The 24,816-nt window shown below is 40.1% G+C and overlaps 1 protein-coding gene across 3 annotated transcripts in view; it reads right to left on the reverse strand.

Moving 5' to 3' along the window:
- The window catches only part of si:ch211-14a17.10 (putative leucine-rich repeat-containing protein DDB_G0290503), a 28,129-nt gene extending 8,366 nt beyond the window's left edge, over window positions 1-19,763 (reverse strand). For all 3 annotated transcript variants that reach the window (XM_042328869.1, XM_042328870.1, XM_042328868.1), the window contains exons 1-45: window positions 19,609-19,763; window positions 19,313-19,443; window positions 18,888-18,917; window positions 17,757-17,781; window positions 17,409-17,477; window positions 16,345-16,434; window positions 16,145-16,213; window positions 15,960-16,043; window positions 15,611-15,697; window positions 15,339-15,422; window positions 15,102-15,176; window positions 14,845-14,934; window positions 14,652-14,738; window positions 14,455-14,544; window positions 14,251-14,340; window positions 14,002-14,091; window positions 13,214-13,276; window positions 12,973-13,035; window positions 12,725-12,790; window positions 12,529-12,612; window positions 12,337-12,423; window positions 12,106-12,189; window positions 11,904-11,972; window positions 8,243-8,332; window positions 8,070-8,135; window positions 7,856-7,948; window positions 5,742-5,831; window positions 5,440-5,529; window positions 5,223-5,285; window positions 4,674-4,736; window positions 4,495-4,563; window positions 4,310-4,387; window positions 4,118-4,204; window positions 3,903-3,986; window positions 3,618-3,686; window positions 3,416-3,505; window positions 3,160-3,249; window positions 2,947-3,036; window positions 1,224-1,313; window positions 1,014-1,103; window positions 790-852; window positions 578-640; window positions 399-467; window positions 214-291; window positions 22-108 (exon numbers count right to left, since the gene is read on the reverse strand). In XM_042328869.1, coding sequence (XP_042184803.1) covers window positions 22-108; window positions 214-291; window positions 399-467; window positions 578-640; window positions 790-852; window positions 1,014-1,103; window positions 1,224-1,313; window positions 2,947-3,036; window positions 3,160-3,249; window positions 3,416-3,505; window positions 3,618-3,686; window positions 3,903-3,986; window positions 4,118-4,204; window positions 4,310-4,387; window positions 4,495-4,563; window positions 4,674-4,736; window positions 5,223-5,285; window positions 5,440-5,529; window positions 5,742-5,831; window positions 7,856-7,948; window positions 8,070-8,135; window positions 8,243-8,332; window positions 11,904-11,972; window positions 12,106-12,189; window positions 12,337-12,423; window positions 12,529-12,612; window positions 12,725-12,790; window positions 12,973-13,035; window positions 13,214-13,276; window positions 14,002-14,091; window positions 14,251-14,340; window positions 14,455-14,544; window positions 14,652-14,738; window positions 14,845-14,934; window positions 15,102-15,176; window positions 15,339-15,422; window positions 15,611-15,697; window positions 15,960-16,043; window positions 16,145-16,213; window positions 16,345-16,434; window positions 17,409-17,477; window positions 17,757-17,781; window positions 18,888-18,917; window positions 19,313-19,443; window positions 19,609-19,684 — 3,535 coding nt within the window. In that variant the 5' untranslated portion in view covers window positions 19,685-19,763. The remainder of the gene's footprint in view (window positions 1-21; window positions 109-213; window positions 292-398; window positions 468-577; window positions 641-789; window positions 853-1,013; window positions 1,104-1,223; window positions 1,314-2,946; window positions 3,037-3,159; window positions 3,250-3,415; window positions 3,506-3,617; window positions 3,687-3,902; window positions 3,987-4,117; window positions 4,205-4,309; window positions 4,388-4,494; window positions 4,564-4,673; window positions 4,737-5,222; window positions 5,286-5,439; window positions 5,530-5,741; window positions 5,832-7,855; window positions 7,949-8,069; window positions 8,136-8,242; window positions 8,333-11,903; window positions 11,973-12,105; window positions 12,190-12,336; window positions 12,424-12,528; window positions 12,613-12,724; window positions 12,791-12,972; window positions 13,036-13,213; window positions 13,277-14,001; window positions 14,092-14,250; window positions 14,341-14,454; window positions 14,545-14,651; window positions 14,739-14,844; window positions 14,935-15,101; window positions 15,177-15,338; window positions 15,423-15,610; window positions 15,698-15,959; window positions 16,044-16,144; window positions 16,214-16,344; window positions 16,435-17,408; window positions 17,478-17,756; window positions 17,782-18,887; window positions 18,918-19,312; window positions 19,444-19,608) is intronic.
- Between the last annotated feature and the right edge of the window lie 5,053 nt (window positions 19,764-24,816).

Genomic DNA, 24,816 nt, shown 5'->3' on the forward strand with positions numbered 1-24,816 from the left:
AAAAGGCTAAATAATACAAACCATTCTCTGGTTGAGGAGCGTTATCCTCCAGTTCCTGTGTTTTCTTTGCCAGTTCTTTGATCTTCTCATCCAGCAACTTTTGGAGCTCTGAAAGACAAGTAAAAATCATGACAGGATCAATGCTAACATATGTATATCTTTCAAAACAAACATGATTTGCCATGAATAATGCGCGGCAACAGGGATACTCACCATTGATCTTAGTTGCAGAAGTCACAGTTCTCTTCTTTAGATCGTCTACCTCATTAGTCAGGGTCCATACCTCAAGAACTGATAGAACACATTGAAATGAGCTGAGTAGTATTCTGAATCAGAAAAATAAACGAGAGTACTCGCCTCCTTCATCTGTGGGCACTGATGTATATTCATCTGCTCACCGAGTTTGTCGTTGTATCCAGTTACATTGTCCAGTTTATTCATTGCAGAACCAAGCTTATCTTGCAGATCTGTGAGAGACCAATACAAATCAGCTGTTGACTAGGTTCTATTGAATAGGGTTCATATAATTTAGATCACTCAGTGTCATCAGCAAAAGGTAGAGAGAGGTGAAGCTCACTGTCATATCGGTCCTGGAGTCCAGAGCACTGTGCATCCTTATCGCCCAGCCTCTTCTCCAGGTCTGGTTTGAGAAAACAATATTAGACTGATGAGATGCGTGCTTCTGTTTCTTTACCTGTAGTTATGATTCAAGCAGCTTTGCTCATCAAGCGTCTAGTTACACAAACTGGTGAACCAGACTAATATCAGAAGGACCTGATCTTGGCTTACCTTTGTTCTGGGCCTGACATCTGGCGCTCTCTTCCTCTCTGGCCTCTAGTTGTTCCTGAAGCGCTGTAATTGAAGTACTAATGTTAGCATACTGCTACATATACTCGGTACATCATGATGACTATACATAACAATTTCCCCAAACCCATTTCTTTTTAACACTTTTCAACATGTGAGATTTTAATGATCATACATAAGTGGAACATGAGACAAAATAGACAAACCAGAGATTTCTGATGCAGTTTCATCTTTGCCTTTTGAAACTTCAATCCGTATCTCATTCACTTGTTTCTGTAGTTCAATGATCTTCAGAACTGAAATAACAGAACAAAAAGGCACTGTGTAATTCAATACTAACATCAAATCATGGTATTCAACCTTTTAGAAGATTATAAATGTTTAATGACTTCTAATGACTACTCTTGTCAACATACTCTGTTCTGCATTTTTGGCATCTACAGCCCTCAGTTGTGTAGTGTTTTCTTCAAGCTGCTTGCTCTTCTGCTTCAGTAGACTCTGAAGATCTGAGGAGGAAAGATATTTATTTACAGTGCAGTCGGAAAGTACAGCCTTATTCTAAAATGGATTACATCATTTTCCCCTCTCATCAGTCTACACACAATAACCCATGATGACAAAGCAAAAACTGGTTTTGAGAAAACATATTTTTTTAAATGAAATATCACATTTACATAAGTATTCAGACCCTTTACTCAGTACTTTGTTGAAACACCTTTGGCAGCGATTACAGCCTCGAGTCTTTGTGGGTATGACGCTACAAGCTTGGCACACCTGTATTTGGGGAGTTTCTCCCATTCTTGTCTGCAGATCCCCCTCAAGCTCTGTCAGGTTGGATGTGGAGCGTCGCTGCACAACTATTTTCAGGTCTCTCCAGATATGTTAGATCGGGTTCAAGTCCGGGCTCTGGCTGGGCCACTCAAGGACATTCAGAGACTTGTCACAAAGCCACTCCTGCATTGTCTTGGCTGTGTGCTATGGGTCATTGTCCTGTTGGAAGCTGAACCTTTGCCCTAATCTGGAGGTCCTGAGCTCTCTGGACAGGATTTCATCAAGGATCTCTCTGTACTTTGAGCCATTCATCTTTCACTCAATCCTGACTAGTCTCCCTGCCACTGAAAAACATCCCCACAGCATGATGCTGCCACCACCACGCTTCACCGTATGGATGGTATTGGCCAGATGATGAGCGGTACCTGGTTTCCTCCAGACATGACACTTGGCATTCAGAACAAGAGTTCAATATTGGTTTCATCAGACCAGAAAATCTTGTTTCTCATGGTCTGACAGTCCTGTCATGTGGGCTGTCATGTGCCTTTTATTGAGGAGTGGCTTCCGTCTGGCCATACTACCAAAAAGGCCTCATTGGTGGAGTGCTGCAGAGATGGTTTTCCTTCTGGAAGTGTCGCCCATCTCCACAAAGGCTCTTCTCCCCCGATAGCTCAGTTTGGCCGGGAAGCCAGTTCTTGGAAGAGTCTTGGTGGTTCCAAACTTCTTCCATTTAAGAAGGATGGAGGCCACTGTGGGGACCTTCAGTGCTGTAGAAATGTTTTGGTGCCCTTCGCCAGATCTGTGCCTCGACCACAATCCTGTCTCGGAGCTCTATGTACAATTCCTTTGACCTCATGGCTTGGTTTCTGCTCTGACATGCACTGTCAACTGTGGGTCATTATATAGATAGGTGTGTGCCTTTCCAAATCATGTCCAATCATTTGAATTTACCACAGTTGGACTCCAATCAAGTTGTAGAAACATCAAGGATGATCAATGGAAACAGGATGCACCTGAGCTCATTTTCGAGTCTCATAGCAAAGGGTCTGAATACTTATGTCAATAAGGTATTTCAGTTTGACATTTTTAATAGATTTGCTAAAAATTCAAAAAAACATTTTTCTCTTTGTCATTATGGGGTAATGTGTAGATTGATGAGGAGCATTTTTTAATTAATCCATTTTAGAATATGGCTGTAATGTAACAAAATATGGGAAAAGTGAGGGAGTCTGAATACTTTCCGAATACACTGTATCTTACCAATTATAATCTCCCCTGTGTTAAGATAGCGTCCACTTTAAACTAAATGTTTCCCTTCGCATCAACCCAACAAGACGTTCAATAGTATTTTAATTAAACAAAATGTACCTTCCATCTTGTCAGCACTTCTCCGTTTGAGCTCTGATAATGTTCTTTCTAACTCTGTCAGTTTGTTACGAAGTCCCATGATCTCTGCAACTGAAAAATAAAAGCATGCCACTGGATGAAGCATTCAAAAACAGAAGTCACCCTCCAAATAATTGAGAAATAATTAACTTGTAGATTATAGATAAACTCCTTGAAACATGCTTGACAACTTACTGAGTTGTGGAATTCTACTGTCAGTTTCTTTCAGCTCGTCTTTCTTTTCATTCAGCTGGTCTCTCGTCTCCTGTAGCTGATTCTCTAGCTCTGAGACACACACATTATTTCAAATGTTATCCTCTTTCCACCACAAAGTTTTCTATTACACGGGTATGCCTACAGAAAAGCTCTTAATGGTAAATATAAGGATAATAAACGTTCCAGCACAAGTGTAAGAGTACTGAGGATAAAGAAAAATTACAATGGCACTCACCAGCAATCTTGGCCTCAGATGACTGATTGAACTCTAACTCTTGCCTCTGCAATCTTGTCACTTGATTTTGGAGTGCAATGATCTGCAGAACTAAATGAGCAGGGATATGCAGGATGTCACAACTTTCAACATTTGAAGTAATGTAGAAAATTCAAATCACGATTGCAGCCAACCCTGAAATGATAAGGCTTTTCACACTCACTCTGTCTACAGTTGCCATTGTTCTTCTCCTCGATTGTGGCAATCAATGCATCCAGTTCATTCTCAAGTGCTGTGGACAAGAATAATTGAAGAGCTTGAATGTTACAAGTATAATGGTATTTGAAAACTTCATGAATGGGCTAAATGCAGTGTATTGTCATCACACCATCCTATATGTCTACCAGGGAAGGACTATCCCTCTGAGGAAACATGATAACTATTGTTATTGGTCTAACATGCTGAAAACATAGAGACTCCTATGTTCTTCAGAACGCCTGCTACTCACCAGCAATCTGGTCAAAGTTTGTCCCATTGCTAACTCCTTTCTGCAGGTTCAAGATCTCATTCTGTATTGCAATGATCCTTAGAACTGCAACAAACAAACAGCTTAACAATTTGAGGAATATCATATACAGATAAATACTGAGCAGGCTGGACCTAAACTGTAAAAGCTGTCTGTTCAACTGAAAACAGACTATAAAAAGGCTAAATAATACAAACCATTCTCTGGTTGAGGAGCGTTATCCTCCAGTTCCTGTGTTTTCTTTGCCAGTTCTTTGATCTTCTCATCCAGCAACTTTTGGAGCTCTGAAAGACAAGTAAAAATCATGACAGGATCAATGCTAACATATGTATATCTTTCAAAACAAACATGATTTGCCATGAATAATGCGCGGCAACAGGGATACTCACCATTGATCTTAGTTGCAGAAGTCACAGTTCTCTTCTTTAGATCGTCTACCTCATTAGTCAGGGTCCATACCTCAAGAACTGATAGAACACATTGAAATGAGCTGAGTAGTATTCTGAATCAGAAAAATAAACGAGAGTACTCGCCTCCTTCATCTGTGGGCACTGATGTATATTCATCTGCTCACCGAGTTTGTCGTTGTATCCAGTTACATTGTCCAGTTTATTCATTGCAGAACCAAGCTTATCTTGCAGATCTGTGAGAGACCAATACAAATCAGCTGTTGACTAGGTTCTATTGAATAGGGTTCATATCATTTAGATCACTCAGTGTCATCAGCAAAAGGTAGAGAGTGTTGAAGCTCACTGTCATATCGGTCCTGGAGTCCAGAGCACTGTGCATCCTTATCGCCCAGCCTCTTCTCCAGGTCTGGTTTGAGAAAACAATATTAGACTGATTGTCATGCCCTGACCAGAGAGCCCTCGGTTCTCTATGGTGTTTAGGTCAGAGTGTGACTAGGGGGGTGTTCTAGTCAGTTATTTTCTATGTTGCTGATTGGCATGGTTCCCAATTAGAGGCAGTTGGTAATCGTTGCCTCTAATTGGGGATCATATTTAGGAAGCCCTTTCTCCCACCTGCTTTGTGGGATATTGTTTTGAGTGAGTGCATGTAGCACTATGGTACTTCACGGTCGTTGTTTGTTTCTTGGTTTGTTTAAGTTTCACTAAAATAAAGATGTGGAACTCCAATCACGCTGTGCCTTGGTCCGTGTCTCCTGACGACCGTAACACTGTTGAGACGTGTGCTTCTGGTTCTTTACCTGTAGTTATGATTCAAGCAGCTTTGCTCATCAAGCGTCTAGTTACACAAACTGGTGAACCAGACTAATATCAGAAGGACCTGATCTTGGCTTACCTTTGTTCTGGGCCTGACATCTGGCGCTCTCTTCCTCTCTGGCCTCTAGTTGTTCCTGAAGCGCTGTAATTCAATTACTAATGTTAACATATTATTAGATAAATGAGGTACATATTCAAAGAGTGTATGAGTCATATTTTAATTAAGTTAATGATATATTAAAAAATCAACAAAATAATTACATATTTATTATGCTTGATGAAGTCCAAACACTCACCAGTAACATCAGCAGCAGTTTCATTGAATTGCTGAGATGCAGCATTTTGTATGTCTCTGAGTTTCCTTTGTAGATGAAGAATTTGCATAACTTCGAGTACAAAAAAAAGTAGTGAGTTGCAGTATTTTAAAGTGGCACTAAATAAATAAATGTTATCATGGAACTTTTAGATACGTCTTTGTTCTGTTGAGAACAAGGTAAAAAAAAAAAGTACTTAAGCAGCATGTCCATTATATTCAAAATATGCAGTGAGCTATTTTTAAAACAGTCGTTGGCTATTTCAGGTTACTATAGTAACTCACTCAGGTAAGAATTCTTGCTGTCTTTCTTCTTCAGTCTTTTTATGTTCTCCTCAAGCTGCCTCTCGCTTTCCTTAAGCTGTGTTGTCAGCTCTGAGAGATGGAATTTAAAAGGTCATATCCCAACCTGAGAAATCTGACTTTACCATAATGAATTCTACTTTGGGCTCTTTTCAATCTGTATCACTGAAGCATTTCAGATTGCGCGCTAGAAATGTAAAGGTCACTTCTGATTGAGCCGACATATGCAGAATTTACCATGAAATGCTGACATGAACATTGCCTTTCAATTTCAATCAAGTTGTAACTGAATTTCAGCAATATGGATTGAATATATCCCTTTATTTCTATTCAGTACCAGTCAAAAGGTTGGACACACCTACTCATTCCAGGGTTTTTCTTTATTTTTACTATTTTCTACATTGTAGAACAATAGTGAAGACAACAAACCTATGAAATAACACATATGGAATCATGTAGTAAGCAAAAAAGTGTTAAACAAATCAAAATATATTTGAGATTTGAGATTATTCAAAGTAGCCAGCCTTTTCCTTCATGATAGCATTGCACACTCTTGGCATTCTCTCATCCAGCTTGATGAGGCAGTCACCTGGAAAGCATTTCAATTAACAGGTGTGCCTTGTTAAAAGTAAATTTATGGAATTTCATTCCTTCTTAATGCGTTTAAGCCAATCAGTTGTGTTGTGACTGTAGTATCTGTGATCTATATCTGTTTGTATTAGTTACTATGCTGTTACTAAGCAGTAATGTATTACGGTAGTGTTATGTTACTACACCTAATAGGAAATGCACATGCGCACTATTTGGCCGGGGCTGTAGAGCACGAGAGGTTTTGACTAAACGAAACAAACTGTACTCCCGTCTCCTGCATGGTCATTTCTCCACAGCACAAATATTACAGTGACAAGGTAGAGGTGATATACAGAAGATAGCCCTATTTGGTAAAAGACCAAGTCCATATTATGGCAAGAACCGCTCAAATAAGCAAAGAGAAAGGACAGCCCATTATTACTTTAAGACATGAAGGTCAGACGATCCAGAAAATGTCAAGAACTTTGAAAGTTTCTTCAAGTGCAGTCGCAAAAACCATCGGCTATGATGAAACTCGCTCTCATGAGGACCGCCACAGGAAAGGATGACCCAGAGTTAAGTTCATTAGAGTTACCAGTCTCAGAAATTGAAGCCCGAATAAATGCTTCACAGAGTTCAAGTAACAGACACATCTCAACATCAACTGTTCTGAGGAGTGAATCTGGCCTTCATGGTCGATTTTCTGCAAAGAAACCACTACTAAAGGACACCAATCAGAATAAGAGACTTGCTTGGACCAAGAAACACGAGCAGTGGAAATCTGTCCTTTGGTCTGACAAATCCAAATGAGAGATTTTTGGTTCCAACCGCTGCTTCTTTGTGAAACGCAGAGTAGGTGAACGGATGGTCTCTGCATGTGTAGTTCCCACCGTGAAGCATGGAGGAGGAGGTCTGATGGTGTGGTGGTGCTGGTGACACTGTCTATGATTTATTTAGAATTCAAGGCACACTTAACCAGCATGGCTACCACAGCATGGTTACAGCATTCTGCAGCGATACGCCATCCTATCTGGTTTGCTCTTAGTGGGACTATAATTTGACCCAACACACATCCAGGCTGTATAAGGGCTATTAGACCAAAAAGGAGAGTGATGACTGCTGCATCAGATGCACTGGCTCCCACAATCACCCAACCTCAATTCAATTGAGATGGTATGGGATGAGTTGCATTGCAGAGTGATAACAACTGCTCAGCATATGTGAGAACTCCTTCAAGACTGTTGGAAAAGCATTCCAGGTGAAGCTGGTTGAGAGAATGCCCAGTGTGTGCAAAGCTGGCATCAAGGCAAAGGGAGGCTATCTTGAAGAATCTCAAATATAAAATATATTTAGATTTGTTTAACACTTTTTTGATTAGTACATGATTCCAAATGTGCTATTTCATAGTTTTGATGTATTCACTGTTATTCTACAATGTAGAAAATAGTAAAAATAAAGAAAAACCCTGGAATGAGTAGGTGTGTCCAAACCTTTGACTGATACTGTATTAGTTTTATTGATATTACCAGTGATCTTGGCTTCAGGATTTTCTTCTTTTAGCTCTGCTATTCTCTTTTCTATTTCACTTATTTGATTCTCAAGGTTTGACATTTTTGGACCTGAAATTAAAAATGAGATATCATTTAACACTGTGTAACTGTCAGACATTACAAATAAAAAATGTTTGTCTCCTGAAGGAAACTGTATCAGTGGGATGGATCCACTTAGTCTGTTCATCACCCTTTCCACTTTGCTCAACCAGCGTGGCCAACTGCTTCTTCTTATCCTCCAACTGCTTCTCCAGCCCTACCAGAAATATGAAAAAGAAAAGGACCACCTGATAAACGAAGACTTTTACGTAAAAGAGAAGTAACTTGAATCACATTAAAATAGTGAATAGAGATGACACTTACGAACTATCTGGGCTGTGGTTGACTGACTGAGAGCTGACAGCATTCTCTGTAGGTTGACCACCTCACTCTGTAATGTGGTTATCGTCAGAACTAAAAAGTAGAGGGAGAAGGAGATGAAAGACAGACAGACAATAAAGGTGTTGAGCTCCCATAATTTAATCTTGCCTGAAGTAAACATGACGAGAACTACCATCACACCCACTGGGCACACCATGTCATTTCAACATGGAGAATTGGGTAATATTTGGGAGATACGTTGATCAATGAGATTCCAACCTATTTCACCCACTCAAAAAGACTGCCAAACGTTTGTTGAATTACCAATGTGTTATCACTATGCTTTCAACTATCTTAAAGCACAAACAAATTCCAAAAGAAAATCAATGTCAGATATTTTGTTTATAACAACTTACTGTGTTATCACGGTGGTTAATCTAGTAGCACAAACAAATAACCTGTTTTGCAGTTAATATTACATTAATGTACATGGTGCAAATGATCAATGCCGTTTCAGATTCTGTACAGATTATTATAGCAATTGTGAAGATTTCCACAGACCTGTGACCCTAAACATGCACGCTTTTTATGATCACATAAGAAGACATTTATTGTTATAGTAACCTCAAAATGTGGCCATGGATGTCTTACTAATTGTTAAGGTTGAATAAATACATACAGTACATCAGTTTTAGGGCATTTACTGTCTTACAAAAGTAGTATTGAATTGTGTTTGGTTGACAACACAACCAAATATCAACATTTAAAGGAGATGTATCTACTGCTTGGATAGATAGATCTGAGCCCCTGGCTGAATCCTATTATTTTATTTTTTATACTTTTATTTTTTGGTTGAGATGGAGATGTGAATCCAACATACCCAAGAATAGTAAAGCCCCCTTTACTGGCTGAAATAGCTGACCAATCAGCCTGTTGCAAACCCTTAGTAAACGTCTGGGAAAAATTGTGTTTGACCAGGTACAATGCTATTTCACAGCAACAACAAAAATGGACACTTACACAAATGACTGATGATTGGTTGAGAGAAACTGATGATAAAATGATTGTGGAGGCTGTCTTGTTAGACTTCAGTGCAGCTTTTGACATTATCGATCATAGTCTGATAATGTGGAAATTGAGTAAATTGAGGTGACTAAACTGATTGGAGTAACCCTGGATTGTAAACTGTCTTGGTCAAAACATATTGATGCAACAGTACCTAAGATGGGGAGAAGTCTGTCCATAATAAAGCGCAGCTCTGCCTTGACAACGCTATCAACAAGGCAGGTTTTACATGTCCTACGGGCCCTAGTTATTAATTCCTTTTCCATTTTAGTAAGCACGCTTATCCAGAGCAACTTTTTTATTTATTATATATTTTTTACTTTTTAGTGATATCCAATTGGTAGTTGCAGTCTTGTCCCATCGCTGCAACTCCCGTATGGACTCAGTAGAGGCGAAGGTTGAGAGCCATGCGTCCTCTGAAACACGACCCCGCCAAGCCGCGCAGCTTCTTGACAGACTGTTCACTTAACCAGGAAGCCAGCTGCACCAATATGTCGGAGGAAACACCATACAGCTTGCAACCAAAGTCAGCATGCATGCGCCCGGCCCGCCACAATGAGCACTAGAGCGCAATGGGACAAGGACATCCTGGCCGGCCAAACCGTCCCCTAACCTGGACCAACTGTGCCCCGCCTCATGGGTCTCCCGGTCACGGCCGGCTGCGAAACACAGCCTGCGATGCAGTTCCTGAGACCGCTGCCCCACTCTGGAGACCCCCAGAGTAACTTACAGTAGTTGCTCTTGCGGAATCGAACCCACAACCCTAACATTGCAAGCACCATACTCTACCATCTGAGCTACATCATCACATCACATCATCACAAACCACTTGATTCCTCAATGTACTCAATTACTGTATTGTGTATTGTTTTTCTTCATGGTGATGGAAAGTACAAAACAGTAATGTACATTTAGGAAGACCCAGAGGTACCTCTGCTGCAGAGGATACATTCATTAGAGTTACCAGCCTGAGAAATTGAAGCCCAAATAAATGCATCAAAGAGTTCAAGTAACAGACGCATCTACACATGAACTGTTCTGAGGAGACTGTGTGAATCAGGCCTTCATTGTCGAATTAATGCAAAGTAACCACTACTAAATGACACCAACCAGAAGAAGAGACTTGCTTGGGCCAAGAAACACAAGCAATGGACATTAGACCAATGGAAATCTGTCCTTTGGTCTGATGAGTCCAAATTTGCGATTTTTGGTTCCAACCACTGTGTCTTTGTGAGACGCAGAGTAGGTGAATGGATGATCTCTACATGTGTAGTTCCCACCATGAAGCATGGAGGAGGAGGTGTGAGGGTGCTTTGCTGGTGACACTGTCTGTGATTTATTTAGAATTCAAGGCACACTGAACCAGCATGGTTACCACAGCATTCTGCAGCAATACTCCATCCCATCTGGTTTGCGCTTAATAGGACTAACATTTATTTTTCAACAGGAAAATGACACAACACCTCCAGGCTGTGTAAGGGCTATTTGACCATGAAGGAGATTGATGGAGTGCTGCATCAGATGACCTGGCCTCCACAATCCCCAGACCTCAAACCTGTATATATACACTGCTCAAAAAAATAAAGGGAACACTTAAACAACACAATGTTGTGTGCTCATCTGTGTGCTCATCTGTGTGCTCATCTGTGCTCTACACAGATGAAAGCAGGTTCACACCGAGCACATGTGACAGAGTCCGGTTTGGCGGTGGGTCAGTCATGGTGTGGGGTGGCATTTCTTTGGGGGGGCCACACATCCCTCCATGTGCTCGCCAGAGGTAGCCTGACTGCCATTAGGTATCGAGATGAGATCCTCAGACCCCTTGTGAGACCATATGCTGGTGCGGTTGGCCCTGGGTTCCTCCTAATACAAGACAATGCTAGACCTCATGTGGCTGGAGTGTGTCAGCAGTTCCTGCAAGAGGAAGGCATTGATGCTATGGACTGGCCCGCCCGTTCCCCAGACCTGAATCCAATTGAGCACATCTGGGACATCATGTCACGCTCCATCCACCAACGCCACGTTGCACCACAGACTGTCCAGGAGTCGGCGGATGCTTTAGTCCAGGTCTGGGAGGAGATCCCTCAGGAGACCATCCTCATCAGGAGCATGTCCAGGCGTTGTAGGGAGGTCATACAGGCACGTGGAGGCCACACACACTACTGAGCCTAATTTTGACTTGTTTTAAGAACATTACATCAAAGTTGGATCAGCCTGTAGTGTGGTTTTCCACTTTAATTTTGAGTGTGACTCCAAATCCAGACCTCCATGGGTTGAACAATTTGATTTCCATTGATAATTTTTGTGTGATTTTGTTGTCAGCACATTCAACTATGTAAAGAAAAAAGTATTTAATAAAAATATTTAATTCATTCAGATCTAGGATGTGTTATTTTAGTGTTCCCTTCATTTTTTTGAGCAGTGTATATATATATATATTTTATTATTCTGTATTTTCAGGGGGTGCTGCAGCAACCTCAGCACCCCTACCTCATATGTTTCCACATCACAATAAATGACATTGAAACAACAATGAATTAACCAGTTTGTGCCCAGTGGGATGTTCAGCTTTCCTGTCCATCCTATTATCAAAACTCACCCAGTTTTGAGTCGTCATCGGCCTTGTCCTCCATTTCAGCAGTCAGGTCATTCAGCTCTTTCTGTAGCACTGTGCAAAATATGTACAACCGAGTTACAGATGTGGTTGAATAATGTATGTCTCATGAGTAGTTTTACACTAAAATAATCAAAGTATTTCTCTGAAATGACCTTGTAGTTAATGAAATGCTGTTTTCACTCACCTGCAATCTGGTAAATGTTGCTCTGAGTATCCACTCCTTTCTGGAACTCCCATATCAGATTCTGCACCTCAATTATTCTCAGAACTGAAAAACCACATTTGAAACGACTCGATTGAATTAACCTAAAAATGTAGAATTAGTCTCATTTGTAATTTGTCAGTGTTTTATTTATTATAATTGCATAGCATTCCACGTGCTCTCTCAGGATGGGTTAAATCAGTGAAAACTCACTCCTTTGTCCGTTTGAACTTTTTTCCTGCAGTTCGTTGCTCTTCGTTTTTAATTCTCGGTTTTTCTGCTCCAGTTGCTTCTGCAGCTCTGAGAGACAGATACAGTTAAAATATAACAAATTAAACCATAACAGAACAACCCTTCTGCAGCGCATGGAGTAATGAGGGGGAAAGCACTGGCAGTGACACTCACCATCGATCTTGTCTGCGGCTTCTGGAGAAATTATTTGAGTCCTCAGCCACTTCACTTCATCATTCAGAGCCACGATACTCAGAACTGTTAGAACCAAAATGATCTACTATTACTATACAGTAAGCTGCTTTCAACTGTAGAAAACACAATGTACCAATTATAAATTAGCAGAAACTTTCCAACTGGCCTCACTCACCTAGTTTGGAGCCTGAATTTTGACTGTTAAGTAAGTTTATCTTGTCCTCTAATTCACCCCTCACCCCTGTGAGAGGCACACACAAAACAGGCTTAGGATCATAAAGAGAGTTTCAACATCTCAGAATATCATGATGATGTGTGAGAACCAGTTTAGTCAAAATGTTAAATGTTGAGGACATGGTGAATGAAACATATTTCCAGGTAGAATGTTCTGGCTTTAGTGATAGGAAGAAGAAAGAGTCTCACGGTCATATTTGTTCTCGAGACTGAAACACGTTGCATTATTCTCCTTCAGCTGTTTCTGCAGGTCTGTTTTAAAAGGAAGGAGCATAATCTATCAGACATTCTTATCAAAGTAACACAACAATCAAATCAAAAATGAAACGTAGAACACTGTGGGTTTTATACCTAAAGTAATGATTAGAGCAGACTAGCGCTGTAGGCCTGTAGTGATAAACAAGACAGGAACAGAGGAAGTGGTCTTTACCTTTGTTTTCAGCCTGAACTCTGTCAATCTCATCCTCTTTGTCCTGAACTTGTTGCAGAAGTGCTGGAGTTCAAACAGTTCATTTTGATACACATTAGAAAATTAGAGCATCATACTTCACACAACCCAATGAGGGTGTATTCACAGGAGGGTGCATTCACAGGAGGGTGTATTCACAGGAGGGTGTATTCACAGGAGGGTGTATTCACAGGAGGGTGTATTCACAGGAGGGTGTATTCACAGGAGGGTGCATTCACAGGAGGGTGTATTCACAGGAGGGTGTATTCACAGGAGGGTGCATTCACAGGAGGGTGCATTCACAGGAGGGTGTATTCACAGGAGGGTGTATTCACAGGAGGGTGTATTCACAGGAGGGTGTATTCACAGGAGGGTGTATTCACAGGAGGGTGCATTCACAGGAGGGTGTATTCACAGGAGGGTGTATTCACAGGAGGGTGCATTCACAGGAGGGTGCATTCACAGGAGGGTGTATTCACAGGAGGGTGCATTCACAGGAGGGTGTATTCACAGGAGGGTGTATTCACAGGAGGGTGTATTCACAGGAGGGTGTATTCACAGGAGGGTGCATTCACAGGAGGGTGTATTCACAGGAGGGTGTATTCACAGGAGGGTGCATTCACAGGAGGGTGTATTCACAGGAGGGTGTATTCACAGGAGGGTGCATTCACAGGAGGGTGTATTCACAGGAGGGTGTATTCACAGGAGGGTGCATTCACAGGAGGGTGCAATCACAGGAACATTGGAGATAATAGCAATAAAGATCTCACCAGTGATCTGGGCTGCTGTTGTCTGCATCTGCTGTGTTGTTTGTATCTGTAAATCCCTCTGTTCCCTCATTATAGAAATGATCTTCATAACTGGTCAGAGAGAAAGAAAATGAACAAAGTAACAGGGTGGGATTACTTCAGTCTGTATCCCTTCTTCAAATCATATTTCATAAATAGTTGAAAATAGCTTTTGTATTTTCTGGACAGTTAGATATGATAAAAAATATCAAATTTTGCTGCTTCACTCACTCAGCTGTACGCTAGTCTCGTCCTCCCCCTTCAGTTGTTTCTTCCAAGCTTCTTGTTGTTTTTCCTTGTTGTTTAAATTCTTCTGCAGCGCTAATAAAAACGCACAATGCTTTTGACATTCTTCCAATCATGCAACATTTAGTGCAAAAGGGTTCACAGTCAGTGGTGCAACCAATAACAATTACAAGTAGGGTTGGCATGTACCTGCATGTTGGGCATTGGTCTTCTTTTGTAGGTTTGATATTTGTATGTATAGGTTATTTATTGCATTCTGCAACGCTAAAATCTCCTCAGCTGAAATAATCAAGAACAGAGCAGTTAGTAGGACATGCAGAGACACTAGATCCTATTGCAGCATATCTCAGTCTAGGATCATTATGGAGAGACACTTGTCCACTTACTTAGTTCAGTGTTAGTGTTGTTGTCAGGCTGTTGTAATATCTTGTCAATTAGTTGCTGGTTCATCTCCTTCAGTTGCCTCTGTAGATCTATTAAAAAAAAAAAGCAATTTAGCTTTATCAGAGATCAGTTCAACTCAATGTCCAACTCGGGGGGGGGGTAATTATGTCTATAAAATAACAACTATTTAGTCACCAGTCATTTTAGTTTTGGATTCCTCAGTGAGCTCCAAGATCCTTTTCTGTAGCTCTGTAATCTCATTCTCCAATGTGATCATCATCACCACTGAAAAGCCAAGAGAGATAACTTAGCAATGCATTTTGGAAGAAATTCTCCTCTGATATTGTCAGCATGCTCTGTGAGCTATCTTGTGTGAGTGGGCGTCTGTTTGCCCTACAGATGTTTTTTCCCCAGGTGAGTCAGTATCAGTAATCCAACCCAAACAAACTGACCTATTTTGGAGTCATCACTCCCTTTGGAGTTGCTCTCCAGTTCATTGATCTTGGCATCCAGTTGTCTCTGTAGAACTAGACAGAACAATAGTAAAATGATTTGCGGGCACCAGGCTTTTGGGAAAGGAAGAAGGTAAGTATTCTATGGTAAAAAGATACGCAAGGGATTCAGTTAAAGTAAAAATACAAAACTGTCTGAACATTTCAAAATCTTGAGTAGTTTAGATTATACTGTACCAGTGATTTGGGTTAAAGTCTCCTGACTGTGATTTGTTTTCTCTAACTCCCAGATCTGGGTCTGCAGTTCAATAATCTCAAGAACTAAAAAATAACAAATGTCATAGTCAAGTGAAATTACACATGCATATTTAAAATGTACAAAACTGCTATCCTGCATTCTTTGTAAGAAACTGGACTGAAAATGATTCCCTGATTCTGAACCAATTTTACACAATTCACCACTACTGAACAGTAACATGAATGCTGAAATAACAGGTTTCTTCTCTTACTACGTTGAGAACTGTGACTGTTCTTTTCCAGTTGTTCTGTTTTAAACTGCAATTCTTTGTTCTTTTCCTCCAGCTGGCTCAGTAGGTCTAAAAGACAAATAAACATCCTTCATGAAGAACCAGTAAGGTAGTTGTTAACATTTTTATTTTAACACAGTTCAGAACGGTACAAAAATCATTACCTTGATTTGATAAAAATGAAAATACATTTTGTTCACTAGGTTTCATAGTGACTATGTGGAGATAACTCACTGCAGCAAATTATACATTGTAACAAATGTTGAACAGTGGAATTGGAGGGTGTCATGGTTATGTTCATAGAGAGAAGGCATAATAAACAACATTCTACCAGTGATCTTGGTGGAAGTTGAGGTGGATGTGTTCTTCTTCTGTAATTCATTCACTTCATAGGTAAGAGCTGTGATCCTCAGAACTGTAATGAGAAAAATAGGAAAATTAAATAAATATGAGTGATAGGGTTTCTACCAGTAATCTAGCATCTATGGTAATACCAATTAAGTGAGCTCCACTCACCCAGGTTTCCATTGTCATGCGACATCTGTTCCAGTTGACTCATCTTATCCTCCAACTGAGCTTGCAGTTCTGTTAGATATATTATATTGTTTCAAGCATTAACAGTATTGTACCATAGTATAGTTGTTCTATAAGAAGTTGTTTGACATATCCCCCTTATGTCTAAAAGATAAGACTTGCAGTGGTGAGGTAACACTTACTGGCAATGTGATCTGATGTTTCCAGACCGCAGGTTGCAGACTTCACTCTCAACTGTCTCACTGTGAGCTTCAGTTTAAACACTTCTTGTTCTAAAATGAATAATAAAGAGTTTTAGAGCCATTTAATTGGTCCCTACACTTGGCATCGAATAATTGGTCTTCGATGCCCAAAATTAAATGAAAGCTTATTGGTCGCATACAAAATTTTGCAGATGTTATCGCAGATGCAGCGGAATCATGGCTGGCTCTAGCCTTTTGGGGGCCCTAAGAGGCCCCCCACCTCGCGGTCAAAACATTTTAGTGGACCGCCCTTGACGGTAGAGAAAAAAAATATTTACGTTTTAAAGTTAATTTCCTGCAATTCTACACATTTTGCCATGAGGTGAAGAGAAAATGTTGCAGTTTTAAAGGAAGTTTTCTGCAGTTCTACACATTTTGCCATGGGGCGGAGAGAAACATTTTTCAGTTTTGCAGCTAATTTCCTGCAATTCTACACATTTTGCTATGACATCTTTATGCCATGTTAATGATATCTGAGTGAAAGTGACTAACAAAATAAATGGGGGCACCCTGGAGGTCAGGACCTCTGGGCACGTGCCCTGCGTGCCCGGTCGGTATTCGGCCATTATCACTACAAGTTTAGATAGCTGGCTAGACTAACTTATCAATCTAAAAATTGTTAGCTGACATGGGTAATTGATTGGCTGTCAGTGACTGACATAACAAGTAAGTTGAGACATCGACGGAGTTGCTAAAAGTATTAAAAATTATCTTTTTAGGGTTGTTTATGTAGGTTATGCCTGGAGCCGGCCCTGAGTGAAATGCTTAAGTTTCTAGCTCCAACAACGCAGCAATATCAAGCAATACAATAACAATATACAATTAAGACACATCAGAACGAGCAATGTCAGAGTCCGAAATAATAATATTAGAAACAATCTGAGCAAAAAATGTAAGTAATAATACAAAAAAAATACAAAATACTGCAAAGTTGACTAGGAGCTAGAAAAAGGGCGACCGCGCTTTAGGTGATATGTAGGACCAGCAGCAATACAACAGCTCACCCAGTTGAATGGTGTGGCTGGTTTTCTCATGCAATTGTCTGTTTGTGTCCTCCAGTTGCTCTTTCAGACCTGTGAACACAGTTGTGTTAAAATAACATAGGTTCAATATAATCATTTGTCACATCACATACAGGTCTCATCTATTCAGATTATATGATTACATGACAACACTCATTTTAGGTAGGCATATGCAACAATATAATCTATTATTACCACATTATGTATTTCAGCCCCCCCCCACCCCTCGCTGAATTGCTGTAAAATTGGTGAACAATGTGCAGCATCTTATGATACCAGTATAATATTAGATTTGATATGAAGAAGTGTTTGCAAAAGCAAGGTACTCACCCTCACAGCTGTTCACAACAGTGCACTGTAAAGAAAAATGTAAGTTGATCCAATTTTTTTTAAATTAAGGCAACCAGCTGCCATATCATTTCTAGTTTGCTCAACTTTGAGGCAGGAATGTTTTGCTAACATACAGGTAACTGCCAAAATAAAGGAAACATCAACATAAAGTGCCTTAATAGGGCATACTTTTGTTGGTGGTGAAAAAAGCTGTTTCAGGCGCCGCTCCAGAATCTCCCATAAGTGTTTAATTGGGTTGAGATCTGGTGACAGATGGCCATGGCATATGGTTTACATTGTTTTCATGTTCATCAAACCATTCAGTGACCACTCATGTCATGCTCTGTGGATGGGGGAATGTCATCCTATGGAGGCATAACCATGGTAGCCAAAATAATGGCCTGCCCTGCAGGGGAGGGCTGAATTTTCAGTGTGCCACAGAAGACTACACAGGTCTGCTAATACAGGACTAATAAATGCCTGGTGCACTAATTTTGTAAAATAAAAATAATTGTTTCAAAAACACATATTTTTGTTTTTATTATGATTTTTCAGGGGATGCTGCAGCACCTTCAGCACCCCTACTTCCTGCGGCTATGGTTACCGGTACAATCCTGAGTTAGCACAATGTGTTGTTTGTCTTGTTTAACTTCCATATGAAAATATATCATCAGCTAAACTATACATATTAAGTTGGATGAACTATAATATCGACTTTTGCTCAACTATGTAAATTATTTGTATATGGACACATGAATGTTGTAAAGTTGTTATTTTGTATGAGTATATCAATGTTTGTCCTTAGTCACCTTTGACTCCTTTCTAGTTATTTTAAATATACCTTGACTAACTACAGACCATATAAACAGGTATGACAATCTCCCCAATGGGGAAAACTAATCCACTTGCTTTTTTGCTATATCTGTTGTAATAAATCAGATTATAAACTGGTCCTTGACAAGTCAATTGAAAAAAATAAAGTAAAATACAACTTCCCGAAAGGTAGATAAGAAGACATGTATTAATAAGAAGACTTGTATTTTAAGCCAACACAGTATATTAAGTAAAAACATGTTGTGTAATCAACTTAGTTAGTTGTGTTGCAAAGGCAAAGTTCATACAAGTTCTTACCTGACCAAGGTAGCCATTTGGTAAAGTGATCTGAAGGTAAGAAAAACAGAACATTACATCATTCTAACACCCAATTTCTAACCTAATCACATTGAACATTATTATCGGGCAAGTGGAAACCAGACAAACCTGTATGGACAAAACAACTGTTATATGCTACGAGAGAGGGACCAAGCTTGGTTTAAAAATGTGTGTATTTTGGAGTAAGAGACAGGATGTATAAGGCTCTTATGTAACAGTGTTGCTTTCTTCCCTCTCCTCGCCCCAACCTGGGCTTGAACAGGGACCCTCTGAACACATTAACAACTGCCTTCCCACGTAGCATCGTTAACTATCGCTCCCACCCAAAACAATTACATCACAGATTGAAATACTACTAGCAGGCACAATTAACTAGCTAGCCATTTCACACCTATTACACTTACATTGTGCTTCCGGAGGATTGCGTCTACATCCGTTCCATGAGTTATTGGCCCCTGTAAGACCACAGGGGGATCTACATTCTTTATGTCTCTCTGGATGCGAGGTTGCAAAGCATGGCCACCTTCATGGGGGACTGACAAACAAAACACATGAGTGTTCAATGACTGTCCTTAACCATTTAAACGACACATAGAAATGTATATATTGTATTCTATTGCTATTATCCAGTAGTACAATATCTGTCTATGCTGTGACAATAGCTTGAAGCAATACATTTTCAAACTCAGTTGTGTCTTACCATGTCTACTTAATGAATCCTGAAGGAGACAGGGGAGAAGGAGGCAAATTAAAGTTGTCTGTATTCTTGCCATCATTCTCAGACAGACTTATGCTCGTTCCACAGTCGTCTAGCTTTTATAAAGCTGGCTGCTCCCAACGTAGGTTCTGAATACTCTTCTAAAGACCTCATCCAAGGGGGAGGGGATGAAGTATCCAAGATACTCTCCAACTAATTTAAACATTGTGTAATTTTTACCTATTTCCAAATCAGGAAAACAGAGAACTTGACAACCAGCCTAGATTAGAGCAATATTAGAGCAAATAGTCTTATCAGAAAATAGTCTTGCTGACGGGAAAAAGGAACAGGAATCCAAAGTTCATATAACTGATATGTTATATTAACCAACCAATGGGTAGCGGTCTGGTTGCGTCCACACACTCCTCTGGGCAAGGGCCATGGATGTGCGGTGAATTAAGGGGAGCTGCTGGCACTGGACGATTAGGGGCAAACAATCACGGTTTATTCATTGCATACTAAACAAAAATACGTAAAGTGTTGGTCCCATGTTTCATGAGCTGAAATAAAAGATCCCAGAAATGTTCCATACGCACAAAAAACGTATTTCTCTCCAATTTTGTGCACACATTTGTTTCCATCCCTGTTACTGAGAATTTCTCGATTACCAAGATAAACCATCCACCTGACAGGTGTGGCATATCAAGATGTTGATTAAACAGCATTACACAGTTACACTTTGTGCCGGGAACAATAAAAGTTCACTCTAAAATGTGCAGTTTTGTCACATAGCACATTGTCACAGGGAGCGTGCAACTGGTATGCGGAATGCAGGAATGTCCACCAGAGCTGTTGCCAGAGAATTCAATGTTCATTTCTCTACCATAAAACGCCTCTCATGCTGTTTTAGAGAATTCGGCAGTACGTTCAACTGTTCTCACAACCCAGACCACGTGTATGGCATCGTGTGGGCAAGTGGTTTGCTGATGTCAACGTTGTGAATAGAGTGCACCATGGTGGCGGTGGGGTAATGGTATGGGAAGGCATAAGCTACAGACAACGAGCACAATTGCATTTTATCTATGGCAATCTTAATGCACAGAGATACTGTGACGAGATCCTGAGGCCCATTGTCGTACCATTCATCTGCCGTCATCCCCTCATGTTTCAGAATGATAATGCACAGCCTCATGTTGCAAGGATCTGTACACAATTCCTGGAAAATTCCCAAATTCCAATTCCAAAATGGCCCAGTTCTTCCATGGACTGCATACTCACCAGACATGTCACAGATTAAGCATGTTTGGGATGGTCTGGATCGACGTATACGACAGCATGTTCCATTTCCCGCCAATATCCAGCAACTTCACACAGCCATTGAACAGGAGTGGGACAACATTCAACAGGCCACAATCAACAGCCTGATTAACTCTATGTGAAGGAGATGTGTTGCGCTGCATGAGGCAACTGGCAGTCACACCAGATACTGACTGGTTTTCTGATCCACACCCCTACCTTTATTTTAAGGTATCTGTGCATATCTGTATTCCCAGTCATGTGAAATCCATAGATTAGGGCCTAATAAATATATTTCAATTGACTGATTTTCTTATATGATCTGTAACTCAGTAAAATTTTGAAATTGTTGCATGTTGCGCTTATATTTTTATTCAGTATAGTTGGATCTGTTTTCACAGAAGTATGACTGGTAACAGAGAGATTAAAATAATTAATGGCTTAGATAAGATTGCTTTAGCTGGAGTCAGAGTATTATTATGGAGATACAATATTGACAAACTGTGACACTGGATTGACATAAAATGGAAAAAAGTTTAGATGATTATGAAGATTCTGCATAGGTTATAGAGGAACACAGCCCTCTAACACTTGTATGACCTTTTCAACAGAAATATGGAGAAGTAAGACTTACGAAACCATTCTTTCCAACTGTGACCCTTGATTGACATCAAAAGGTGAGATTTTCAGATGGTCATGAATATGATGCACTGTCATAAATGTCTTGCACAAGAAGAATACTGCAGAAAAAAGCACATCCAATACCAGCTACAATTGTGTTTATCATGCGACCAACACCCTTATTTGCCATGATAAACAGTAGATAACCAGTGTAGTCAAGGCACGTAGCCTCTCAACAGCTACAAGAGTAATACCCTACAGCTAACCCAGTGCTGCTCGGAAATATTAACAAGTCCACTATTTTCACCGTTACAGGTGTAAACAACAAAAAAAGTTCATTTCAGTTCACTACAGTACGTGTTCTCTCACTCTACTAACAACTCAGTGTAAATACCAGATCAAATCAGTTTGGAAACTGAATGAAGAAATGTTGGTCACTTGTACTGTGGAGGAGCCTATGGCTAATTGAGCTACTGCCATGGGTAAGCCTGGCTCACAACACTTATTGTAGTGTTGTGGTATTGTGGACTTGATATTGTAAATGTGTACTATTAGATTAATAATGTATTAATTTCTAGTATGATGTATTGTTTTATTTAGGCCAGTGGTGTCAAACCAATTCCATGGAGGGCTTTGTGTCTGCTGGTTTTTGGTTTTTCCTTTCAATTAAAGACATCCAGGCGAGGGGTGTCCCTTACTAATTAGTGACCTTAAGCTGTTGTGTTTTGCTGTGATGTAATTGTTTTAATCCTGTTTGGACCCCAGGATCCTATACTAAGTACTGAGGAGTCTATACTAAATATTAATAAGGGGAACAAAACAATGCTCTCTAGTCTATTCCAACAGCACTATCTGTATATGCTGTGAAAAAAACCTGAAGCAATACATTTTCAAACTCAGATGTGTCTTACCATGTCTACTTAAAGAATCCTGAAGGAGACAGGGGAGGCAAATTAAGGAGGCTGCTGAGGGGAGGACAGCTCATAATAATGGCAAGAACGGCGGAAATGGAACAGCATCATGATGTATTTGATACCATTCCACCAATCCCACTCCAGCCATTATCACCAGCCTGTGTTTGCAAGCATCCACACTAGATGAAATTGTATATATATATATATCCCCAAAGCCAACACCTAATTTCGCCGCCTTTCCTTCCAGTTCTCTGCTGCCAGTGACTGGAACGAATTGCAAAAATCGCTGAAGTTGGAGACTTTTATTTCCTTCACCAACTTTAAACATCAACTATCTGAGCAGCTAACTGATCGCTGCAGCTGTACATAGTCCATCTGTAAATAGCCCACCCAATCTATCTACCTCATCCACATACTGTTTTTATTTTATTTACTTTTCTGCTCTTTTGCACACCAGTATCTCTACTTGCACATCATCATCTGCTCATTTATCACTTGTGTTAATCTGCTAAATTGAAACTATTCGCTCCTGTGGCCTATTTATTGCCTACCTCCTCATGCCTTTTGCACACACTGTATATAGACTTTCTTTTTTCTACTGTGTCATTGACTTGTTTATTGTGTTATTGGCTTGTTTATTGTTTATTCCATGTGTAACTCTGTGTTGTTGTCTGTGTCACACGGCTTTGCTTTATCTTGGCCAGGTCGCAGTTGCAAATGAGAACTTGTTCTCAACTAGCCTACCTGATTAAATAAAGGTGAAATAAAAATAAATAGTCCTACAGCCTACACCTGTCAATCAACTGATCAAAGCATCCTACTGCACGCTGTAGGCCTATTCATAAAGTGGTAACACAGACCATTCAAATCAAAATGCATCACATTTTATTGGTCGCACACACATATTTAGCATTGACTTGTTTTTGGCCCATTCCACCTGACAGCACTGGTGTAACTGAGTCAGGTTTATAGGCCTCCTTGCTCACACACACTTTTTCAGTTCTGCCTCACATTTTCTATAGGATTGAGGTCAGGGCTTGTGATGGCCACTCCAATACCTTGACTATGTTGTCCTTAAGCCATTTTGCCACAACTTTGGAAGTATGCTTGGGGCCATAGTCCATTTGGAAGACCAACTTAACCTCATGACTGATGTCTTGAGATGTTGCTTCAATATATTCACAATTTTCTCATGATGCCATCTATTTTGTGAAGTGCACCAGTCCCTCCTGCAGCAAAGCACCCCCACAACATGAAGCTACCACCCCCGTGCTTCAAGGTTGGGATGGTGTTCTTCGGCTTGCAAGCCTCCCCCTTTTTCCTCCAAACATAACGATGGTTATTATGGCCAAACAGTTCTATTTGTGTTTTTATCAGACCAGAGGACATTTCTTCAGAAAGTACGATCTTTGTCCCCATGTGCAGTTGCAAACCGTAGTCTGGCTTTTTTTATGGCAGTTTTGGAGCAGTGGCTTCTTCCTTGCTGAGCGGCCTTTCAGGTTATGTCGATATAGGACTCGTTTTACTGTAGATATAGATACTTTTGTACCTGTTTCCCCCAGCATCTTCACAAGGTCCTTTTCTGTTGTTCTGGGATTGATTTGCACTTTTCACACCAAAATAAGTTCATCTCTAGGAGACACAACGCGTCTCCTTCCTGAGCGGTATGACGGCTGCGTGGTCCCATGGTATTTATACTTGCGTACTATTGTTTGTACAGATGAACATGGTACCTTCAAGCGTTTGGAAATTGCTCCCACGGATTGATTGATTTCTTTTGATTTTCCCATGATGTCAAGCAAAGAGGCACTGAGTTTGAAGGTATGCCTTGAAATACATCCACAGGTACACCTCCAATTGCCTGAAATTATGTCAATTAGCCCATCAAAAGCTTCTAAAGCCATGACATCATTTTCTGGAATTTTCCAAGCTGTTTAAAGGCACAGTCAACTTAGTGTATGTAAACGTCTGACCCACTGGAATTGTGATACAGTGAGTTATAAGTGAAATAGTCTGTCTGTAAACAATTGTTTGAAAAATTACTTGTCATGCACAAAGTAGATGTCCTAACTGACTTGCCAAAAAATATAGTTTGTTAACAATAATTTTGTGGAGTGGTTGAAAAACGAGTTTCAATGACTTTAACCTAAGTATATATGTATATAAATATATATATATATATATATATACACTGCTCAAAAAAATAAAGGGAACACTTAAACAACACAATGTAACTCCAAGTCAATCACACTTCTGTGAAATCAAACTGTCCACTTAGGAAGAAACACTGATTAACAATAAATTTCACATGCTGTTGTGCAAATGGAATAGACATCAGGTGGAAATTATAGGCATTTAGCAAGACACCCCCAATAAAGGA

This window comes from Oncorhynchus tshawytscha, linkage group LG10, assembly GCF_018296145.1.
Source record: "Oncorhynchus tshawytscha isolate Ot180627B linkage group LG10, Otsh_v2.0, whole genome shotgun sequence".
Classification (NCBI taxonomy): Eukaryota; Metazoa; Chordata; class Actinopteri; order Salmoniformes; family Salmonidae; genus Oncorhynchus; species Oncorhynchus tshawytscha.